The following is a 9,936-nucleotide window of genomic DNA, read 5'->3' as shown; positions in this document are numbered from 1 at the left end:
AAGTCTGAATCTCCCCTCCTGAAGTTTAAAACCATCACCCCTTGTCCTGTCACTACAGACCTTGCCAAGAAGTTTGTTCCCATCTCTCTTATCAAATCCCTTCAGGCACTGGAAGGAGCTCTAAGGTCTTCTCAGAGCTTTCTCCAGGCTGAACAACCCCAACCCTTCAGCTTGGATAAAATCCACAGGTGGCCATCACAGTCCTGGATGGTGGGAATTTGTGTTTAGCTCTGGATTCATACCAAAGGCTTCCCAGTCTGCTCAGTACAATGCAGAGAGGATTAGTCCTGTGCTGCTTCTCAACACTGGGCTGCAAGCAGCAGTGTAGACATCCTTTTATTTTAAGTTACAGATGAGACTTCCATGTCCTGGCATCTCCAGACCTAGGAATAGACCCCTCTTCTCTTTTGGAGGGGTTGATGATGTGGATCATTGCCAGCTGCTGTAAGGGGAGAATTAATCTTCCTTATTATGAATCTTTGCAGATATCTAGGAGAAGAAAATATCATTAATTAGACTTTCAAATCATTCTCAGATATTGAAATCACCTAAACTGCTGGCATTAATAAGACATCCAAGTAACAGCCTGGACAAATTCAGAATGAACTCACCACCAGAGGTGAGTATCAAAATTCAGGTCACTGTGGCTAAAACACCTATGCAATCCTTCTCATGTGCAATTGCCTAGAACAGGCTGTCATCCCAAGCTGCCCCTTTGCATCTGCACAGATAGTTCCAGGTTGTTTCCATCGTGCAGGGACTGAAACAACCTTGAACTTGCAGCACCACAATAAAGGTGGAGAGGATGGTACCCAACAGCGATTCATCTCCATCAGAGAGAGCCCTGGAAATGTCCAGTGACCTGATTTTCATGCTTTGTTCTCTTGCAGAGATAAAGCAGATGGAGGCTCAGGAGCTGGAGTTTCTCCAGGTGAATGAGACCTCTTGTTCTGCATCAGAGCCTGCATCACCCTCATCATCATCATCATCAGATCTGCATCCACCCCTGTGCTCCAGCGTCCCCTTCTGGGGAGATGCCATGGCCAGCAGAGCTGGCAGAACCCTCTTCAGAAGGTGTCTGGTGTTTGCTGTCAACATGAAGAGCCCTTCAGCTTCTTACCACTGCTTAGAAGTTCACAGAATCACAGAATGTTTTGGTTGGAAGAGACCTCCAAGATCATCCAGTCCAACCTTTGACCAACACCATCATCTAACTACCAAACCATGTCCTTAAGGACCAGGTCCAAATGTCTTTTAAATGTCTCCACCACTGTCCTGGGCCATTCCAATGCCTGACAACCCTCTCAGTAAAAGAAATATTTCCTAAGATCCAGCCTAAACCTCCCCTGGTGCAGCTTCCATCCATTCCCATTCACTTCTGCTTGGAAGGACAGGGGTCTGGAGGCAGCAGTTGTCAGCCTCACAAACTCTCTCAGGATAAATGCTGGATTCCAGTGTAACCCACCTCCAATTTGGGGCTGCATCTTCCTAATTTCCTGGGATTGGTGAAAGTCCCCTGCTTGGTGAACCACCCCATGCCAAGCTCTCTCCTCTGGACCCCAGGCTTCATCTGGTCCTGTCAATGCTAAGATTTTTGTGACCTTCAAAATGAAGTTTGCTCAAGCCCTGAGCTGCTCCTGGGTGTTTCCCTGCTTGCTGCTGCAGACCACATCCCTGCTCAGACCTCTGCCAACAAGTTCAGACAACCACTAAATGGTTTGGGTTGCAAAGGACATAAAAGATCATCTTATCCCAACCCCCCTGCATGGGCAGGGACACCTCCCACAGCCCAAGTTGCTCCAAGCCCCATCCAACCTGGGCTGAGACACTGCCAGGGATGGGGCAGCCACAGCTTCTCTGGGAAAACAGGACCAAGGTCTCACCACCCTCACAGCAAAGAATTTATTTCTCAAACCTCATCTAAATCTCCCCTCCTTCAGTTAAAAAGCATGTCACCCTTGTCCTATCAGTCCAGGTCCTTCTAAAAAGTCCCTCCCCAGCTTTCACAGGGATGATTCCCAGTTATTTCTGGGGGAATCTGTGCAACCTGGGCTGGTGGGAGATGTCCCTGACCATGCAGGGGGGTTGGAACTAGAAGTTCTTTATGGTCCCTCCTAACCCAAACTATTCAAAACGTGTCAGATGTGGGGGGGCTATCAAAAGGCCAGAGGAGGCTGCAGAAGCTCCATCCCAGGCTAAGTCACAGGGATGTAAAGGTCTGGATATGTCCCAAGGTGACACATGGTGCTGTATGAGGTAACCAAGCACTGACACTGCTGGAGATGGGGATCCAAGGACTGAAGAGCTCCTGTGTGGGGAAGGTGCTGACCTTGAGACTTGGCCCATTGCATGGAGCTGCTCCAGAGGAAAGAAAGGGTGACTTGGATCCTTGCTGAGAACTCCTCATGTGGAGCAGAGCCTCCCCGAAACCCAAAATCATGCAGGGTGGCACAACTTGGAGAGAACTGTGGTGGGAAGGGCTCTGGGGGGTGAGGTCTGAGCAGCCTGGGGAGGGGATGGAGCTGCCACAGCCTGGAGGTGTTGGGAGAAAATCCATCTGAGCATCCATGGGATGTTTCTGAAAGCAGAAGGGTGGGGGATAGGTGGGAATTTTGGGTGTTTTGTCCAACGAGGAGTGGAGAAGTGTGGGGCTGAGGTCAGGGTGGGCTCTGAGCTGAGCCAGAACCCTGGGAGGCTGTTGCAGCATCTCAGCTGGAGGAGAGCAGCAACCATCACCCCCAGCACTGCCCCTGTGCCTGCCCCAGGGCTCTGCCTGTCCCCTGCCAGGGTCTGATCTCCCTGAACGCACGCTGCCCACCCCAGTGCTCTGCCTGAATTCTGCCAGCACTCTGCCTGCCCCCTGCCAGCACTCTGCCTGCCCCCTGCCAGCACTCTGCATTCCCCCTGCACTCTGCCTTCCCCAGTGCTCTGCCTGCACTCTGTCCCCTGCCTGCCCCCTGCCTTCACTCTCCCCTCACACTCTCCCCTCCCTCTCTCTCCTCACTCTCCCCTCACTCTCAATGCTCACTCTCCCTTCACTCTCTCCTCACTCTCTCCTTTCACTCACTCCCCTCACTCTTTCCCCTCACTATCCCGACTCTTCCCTCATTCTCTCCCCTCACTCTCTCCTCTCACTCTCTTCTCACTCTCCCCTCACTCCCTACCCTCACTCTACCTCACTCTCTGCCCTCACTCGCCCCTCTCTCTCCCCCATCTCCCTTCACTCTCTCCCCTCACTCTCACCCCTCCTCTACTCTCACTCTCTTCCCTCACTCTCTGCCCTCTCTCTCCCCTCACTCTCTCCCCTCATTCTCTCCTCTCACTGCCCCCTCACTCTCTCCCCTCACACTCCTCTCACTCTCTCCTGTCACTCTCCCCTTTTCCCCCTCACTCTCACCCCTCACTCTCACGTCTCTCTCCCCTCTCCCTCTCTGGCCTCACTCTCTGCCCTCATTCGCTTGCCTCACTCTCCCCTCTACGACCCCTCCATATCCCTTCACTCTCTCCCCTGACTCTCCCCTCACTCCCCTCTCTCTCCCCAGTTACTCTCTCCTCACTCTCTCCCATCTCTCTCTGTCCTCACTCTCACCCCTCCCTCTCCCTCCCCTCACTCGCTCACCTCTCTTCCCTAACTCTCCCCTCTGTCCCCTCACTCTCCCCTCTCTCTCTCCCCTCACTCTGCCCTCATTCACTCCTCTCACTCTTCCCTCTCCCTCCCCTCCATCACCCCTCAGTATCCCTTCACTCTCTCCTCAGTCTCCCCTCACTCTCCTGTCTCCCCTCACTCCCCTCTCTCTCCCCTCACTCTACCCCGACTCTCCCCCTTTAATCTCTCCTCACGCTCTCCCCTCACTCTAACCCCTCACTCTCTGCCCTCACTTGCTCCTTTCACTCTCTCCCCTCATAGAATCATAGAATTGGCTGGGTTGGAAGGGACCTCAGAGATCATCAAGTCCAACCCTTGATCCACTCCCACTGCAGTTCCCAGCCCATGGCACTCAGTGCCACATCCAGGCTCTTTGGAAATATCTCCAGCGATGGAGAATCCGCTACTTCCCTGGGCACCCACTCCAATGTCTGATCACCCCCTCGGGTGATCCTTCCCGCCAGTGTTGTTCCCTCCCCCGGACACTCCCCTTCGTCCCGCCCCTTTCCCCAAGCCCCGCTCCCTCTCCATTCCCCACCCCCATCGTTTCCCTTTCCTTTAAGCCCCGCCCCTCCCCAGGCCCTGCTCATTTCTCAAGCCCCTCCCTCTTTTAAGCCCCCTCCTCAAGCCCCGCCCCTTCCTCAAGCCCCGCCCCTTCGAGCTCCACCCTCTCATCAGCCCCGCCCCTTCTCAAGCCCCGCTTCCTCTCCAATCCCCACCCCTTTGATTCCCTTTCCCTTAAGCCCCGCCCCTTCTCAAGCCCCGCCCCCTCTCCAATCCCCACCCCTTTGATTCCCCTTCCCTTAAGCCCCGCCCCTTCCTCAAGCCCCGCCCCCTCTCCAATCCCCACCCCTTTGATTCCCTTTCCCTTAAGCCCCGCCCCTTCCTCAAGCCCCGCCTCCTTATAATCCCGTTCCCCTCTTAAGCCCCGCCCCCTCTAGCCCCGCCCCCTCTTTATTCCCTACCCCCATTGGTTCCCTTCCCGTTAAGCCCCGCCCCTCTCTCTTACCCACCTCCCCCTCCCCTCCTTTTCCCTTCCCGCCACCGGTGCTTCCGCTTCGGGGCCTCAACTTCCGCCCTGAGAACGTGAGGGCGAGCAGCTCATTGGTTGAGGGCGGCGTCACGTGACCGCGCCACATCCGCCTCCGGGCCCGTCCAACTTCCGGCCGCTCGCTCTCCTCAGGCTCTGTCAGGGAGCGGCGGCCCCGGCGCCCTGAGGCGGCTGAGCCTGGGGCGGCCGCTGCCCCCTCCGCCCCCCGGGACTGCGCTTCCCGCCTCCTCCACTGCTCTGCGGGGAACCCCCGACCCTTTCTCCCCTTCAGGCGAGTCCCGGGTGGGCCCCTGTGCGGATACGCTTCCTCCCCACTCGGGTTTGTGGCATCGCCCCCACCCCCCCGCCGCTTCCACCTCATCCCGGGCTCTTTCTAGGGAGCCGAGATCACCCTCGTGTTCTGCGTCTGCCTTTGGTGTCGGCTTTTTCCTCACCAGGTTCTTCACCCCATCCCTGGTTATTACTGAGCCCCCCACCTTTCCATTTCCCTATTAAGTTGGGGTTTTTTTTTGTGGTAAAATCCTCCCCGGTGCCTTTCCCTGTGGAAAGATGGAGTTTGCGGAGCTGATCAAGACCCCTCGAGCTGACAACGTCGTTCTGCACCGCCCCTTTTACCCAGCTGTGGAGGGGACTCTCTGCCTCACCGGCCATCACCTCATTTTTAGTTCCCGGCTTCAAGATAACTCCGAGGAGCTGTGGCTGCTGCACTCCAACATCGATTCCATCGAGAAAAGGTAAGGCTCCTCCTCCCCCTGCCTGCCCTGGAGCCCATTGCTGGTGTCTCACGGGGTTGGGAAATGGTTGGCAGGGCTGCCTCCTCCCACTTTAGATCCCTCAAATCCAAGCGTGGAGAGAACGGGCAAGGAGTGAGAGCACAGGGAAGAATCTTGGTAAAAGCACGGTGGCACAGGGAGCTGGAATCTTAAGGTTTCTTTTGGGGTTTTTTTGTTTGTTTGGGGTTTTTTGGTCACAGTTACAGCTGGAATTTTTCTGTGTCAGCACCTTTGTCAGGGGTGCTCTCTGTTCATCCTTCAGTGGATTTCCTCAGTAGCTCTTGCAACACTTTTCCAAAGGGTGAAACATCCCATAAAGGGTGGTTTTCTACCACTGTCCAGTGGAGATGGAAGCTCAGGCATGAATGAAGTGATTTTGGGGTCAAACACCAAGAAACTGCTGACAAAAGTGACCTCCAGCTCTCTGAGCCCCAGGTCAACCTCCTCCTCTTCAACACCACCATCCCTTTACTCTTCCAGCTCCTTCCAGAAACCAAGAACACTTCCAGCAGCATCATCCTTGTGGGAATGACATGGTAAAGCTGAGCTGTAGCTGCAGCATCCCATTTTATTCCTGCCCATCCCTTTTTTCTTGGAGGGACTTCAGAGATGAGCCCTCTTACCAGGATTCCTCTCTGCCTCACACAACCCCCGGCCCCATCACATTCTCCTCCTCATCTCTCAATCCCCTCTTTATCTCCTTTTTCCTCACCTTGGTTCTTTTTTCAGTTTCTTTTTGATATTTTAAGGTTTGGTGTTTGGTTTTTTGGGGTTTTTTTCTTTTTGAGTTACAAAGCCAACCCTCTGTTTTCCTCCCCTTTTACAGCAAACTGAAAGGAGAGATTTTTTTCTCCCTGCCTGCAACAGGCAGGCAAAAATCAAGCAGCAGCAATTAAAAAAAAATTAAAAATCCACCAGGTTACCTCTGGATCTGAGAGTGGATGAAGTGCTGGGGGCTGATTTGAGTTTCTTCCCAGTTTCTCTGGAGTGCTGCTGGAGTTTTGCACCTGAACTTGGGGAAATCTCTTCCCAAGGAGTACTGCTCAGTCATCAGGGTGTTCCAGCTCAGCCTCCATGTTGCTGGCACTCAGCTCCCTTTTGAAAATCATTTTGAACCAGATTTGTTTTTATTATTATTAGTTTAGTTGCAGTTGCAAAGTAAATTGATACCAAATGAGGAAATTTTAATTTCTAGTAAGGGAGGAGTGTGGTGCTAGCTCAGGAAGTGATTTGTAACAGAGCTGTAAGTCTGGAAGTCTGTCCCTGTCTGCAGATCAGTGCCAATTCTTAGGTTTCTGGAGTGGACTTCTCCCTCCCTGAGAGGAGTTTTGTGTGAATGTAACTGCCAGGAAACTTTGCCATGTAAAAAGGATGAGAGTGGATCCTTCTGTGTGCTGGAGGGAATGGAATAACCAGGCTCTTCACAGGATCATCTGGGTTGGAAAGGACCTCTGGGATCATCAAGTCCAACCCTTGATCCACTCCCCCCGTGGTTCCCAGCCCATGGCACTCAGTGCCACATCCAGGCTCTTTGGAAATATCTCCAGACACGGAGAATCCACTACTTCCCTGGGCAGCCCATTCCAATGCCTGATCACCCTCTCCAGAAAGAAATTCTTTCTCATCTCCAACCTAAACCTCCCCTGGCACAACTTGAGACCCTGCCCTCTTGTCTTGCTGAGAGTTGCCTGGGAAAAGAGCCCAAACCCCCCTGGAGAGTGATGAGGTCTCCCCTGAGCCTCCTCTTCTCCAGCCTCAACACCCCCAGCTCCCTCAGGCCTTCCTCACAGGAATTCTGCTGGATCCCTTCACAGCCTCCTTGCTCTTCTCTGGACCTGCTCCAGCACCTCAATCTCCTTCCTGAGGGGCTGAGGGGCCCAGAACTGGACTCAGGACTCAAGCTGTGGCCTCCCCAGGGCTGAGCACAGGGGCAGAATCCCTTCCCTGGACCTGCTGGCCACGCTGTTCCTGACACAGCCCAGGATGCCATTGGCCTTCTTGGCCACCTGGGCACACTGCTGGCTCCTCTTCAGCTTCCTGGCAATGTGGACTCCCAGGTCCCTTTCTGCCACTCTGTGCCCAGCCTGGAGCTCCCCATGGGTTTGTTGTCTTAAACCAGTAAAGGTTGTAGAAGGGTCCAGTTTGGTGCCACTTTGGGTTATTGGTGCACAGCAACTGGGAAATGGTGTCAGCTGGTCAGGAAAGTGATGGGAGGGCTGGAGCCAGGCTGAGAGAGTTGGGGGTGTTCAGACTGGAGAAGGCTCCAGGGAGACCTTAGAGCACCTTCCAGTGCCTGAAGGGGCTCCAGGAAAGCTGGGGAGGGACTTTGTATAAGGGTCTGGAGGGATGGGATGAGGGAAAGTTGTTTTAAGATCAAAGAAAGGAGTTTCAGATGAGATCTTAGGAAGAAATTCTTTGCTGTGAGGGTGCTGAGCCCCTGTCCCAGGTTTCCCAGAGAAGCTGTGGCTGCCCCATCCCTGGCAGTGTCTCAGCCCAGGTTGGATGGGGCTTGGAGCACCCTGGGCTGTGGTAGGTGTCCCTGACCATGGCCAGGTGATCTTCAAGGTCCCTTCCAACCCAAACCAGTCTGGGATTCCATTATATTTTTCCCCACTTTTATGTCTTTTTGTGCAAACCCCTGTTTTCCCTAATTTTCAGCTGGTTGCCACACTTCTGCTGAATTTTTTGTATCTTTTTAAGCAACTTGAACATGACCTGTAGGGTCTGGTGAGAAGTGGAACAGGCTCTGGTGATGCTTTTGTTTAAGGAAAGCAGAACCCTGGGGATGCTCTGGAGCTCTCCTGTTATTCCCTTGAGGGTGGGGCAAATCCCACTGCAGTGAGGGGAAAGGAGGCAGAAGGTGGCTCTGCTGGAGCTGCACAACTTTTATCAGAGAACCATTATGGTTGGAAAAGCCCTCAAAGCTCCTCAAACCCATCTGTCAGCCCAGCACCACCATTCCCACTGAACCACACCCCAAAGTGCCACATCTACAGAGAAGCAGAGCCCTAGAATGTCAGGTTGGAAGGAACCTCAAGCCTCACCTGCTCCAACCCTTCTGATATTACTGTTTATCTGAGATGTCTCAGCATCCCATGGAGCTGAGACCTCAAACTTCCCAAAGTGGGGGAATCCACCACTTCTGGGAGACCATTCCAATCTCTGGCTGTCCTCAGAGGGAAAAATTTTCCTCTTTTGTCCAATCTGAATCTCCCCAGGAGCAACTTGTGCCCATTGCCCCTTGGCTTGTCCATGGGACTCCTTGTCCATAGGGAGTCTCCATCTTCTCTGTACCCTTTTAGTACTGGAATATCATATTAAGGTCTCCCCTGAGCCTTCTCCTCTCAAGGCTGAGCAGCCCCATGGTTTTGAACACCTCCAGGGATGGTGACTCCACCTCTCCCCAGAGCAAAGTTCTTTGTCTCTTGTTCTGCCTTCAGCACTCCCTGAATTCCAGCTGGTTCTGCATGTTCCCCTTTGTCTGCACAGAAATAAAGAGATAAACACCCCTCAGCTGTCACACTGGCCCTAAATAAAGTAACAGGCACCTTCTGTAGCACAGGGGAAGAACCCAAAGCTTAGGGCCAGGTCTCCTTGGGGTGCTCTGAAGGTTGGGACCTGTGGGGCTGGAATTTGGTCCTTCAGGTCTTGCATAGCACTTTGCTGGGTGAGGAAGCTCAGCTGCTTTTTCTTAGTTCCCTTCTTGGTGAACTAAAATCTACGGTGTTTCTGTGAACCCTGGGAGCTAATTAATGCAAAAAAAAAACCCAAAACAAACCAACCCCAAACCATTCTGTTTCTCTTCAGGCATCATCCTTAATTCAGGCACTTCAGGAGGACTGGAGAGGGCGCCTGTGAGCCGTGCTTGTTCCTTATCGTGGAGTTTTTTTTGAGTTGATTTTTGTTGTACCAGCCAGTAGGAAGACCTTAAATTTTCTGAGGTCTGCAGAGCAAATGTCACCGTGGGAGCACAGATACTGGAACCCAAACTTTCTTCTTAAAAACAAGAGAGTGTATGGGAGCCACACAAAAATATTACTTTAAAAACTGGAGTCAGCTGTTTTTAGCTGTTCAGAGTTTCCACACATTGCTGTAATGAAACTCAAAACTTGCAGCTGAAGCTTCCAGTGCTGTCAGAAAATACCTGAGCATGCTTTTTTATTTTAAAGCAAGCTGGGAGGAAAGCCTTCTCTGTCTTGTAATATTTATACTTCCACTCATTGCCATCTCACAAGGGTGGAATTAATAAAAATGAGGTTGGACTCAATGATCATGAAGATCTTTTCCAGCCTGAGCAATTCCATGATTCTGGTAAAATAAGAAGCAGAGCAGAACTTGCAGATTCCAATTTGGGTTTTTTATCTTTCCAAAAGTGATAATTCAGACAAATTCCTTCTAAGGGAATTTTATCCTGTAGGCATTTGTTATAGGAAGAGCTACAATCCCTCCTGGTACCTCAGAAGATC

General features: G+C 52.5%; 1 protein-coding gene and 1 long non-coding RNA gene across 4 annotated transcripts in view; one reads left to right on the top strand and one right to left on the bottom strand.

Annotated features, from left to right (window-relative positions):
• Window positions 1-218: 218 nt before the first annotated feature.
• LOC115598046 lies at window positions 219-5,483 on the bottom strand. The gene is made up of 3 exons (XR_003987354.1): window positions 5,352-5,483; window positions 2,330-2,578; window positions 219-489 (listed from the first exon to the last, which is right to left on the bottom strand). It is a non-coding gene; the product is annotated as an uncharacterized LOC115598046 (long non-coding RNA).
• Window positions 4,895-9,936, top strand: part of MTMR9 (myotubularin related protein 9) — a 29,824-nt gene continuing 24,782 nt past the window's right edge. Inside the window, exons 1-2 of one of the 3 annotated variants that reach the window (XM_030447343.1) lie at window positions 4,895-4,968; window positions 5,247-5,431. In XM_030447343.1, coding sequence (XP_030303203.1) covers window positions 5,247-5,431 — 185 coding nt within the window. In that variant the 5' untranslated portion in view covers window positions 4,895-4,968. Of the gene's footprint in view, window positions 5,432-9,936 lie in introns of all 3 variants that reach the window. The other 2 variants (XM_030447344.1, XM_030447345.1) reach the window with 2 other exon arrangements.

Source organism: Calypte anna, chromosome 3 (assembly GCF_003957555.1).
Source record: "Calypte anna isolate BGI_N300 chromosome 3, bCalAnn1_v1.p, whole genome shotgun sequence".
NCBI classification, from domain to species: Eukaryota; Metazoa; Chordata; class Aves; order Apodiformes; family Trochilidae; genus Calypte; species Calypte anna.
Note: the sequence above shows the minus strand (reverse complement) of the source record. Positions and strands in the feature narration are given on the sequence as shown.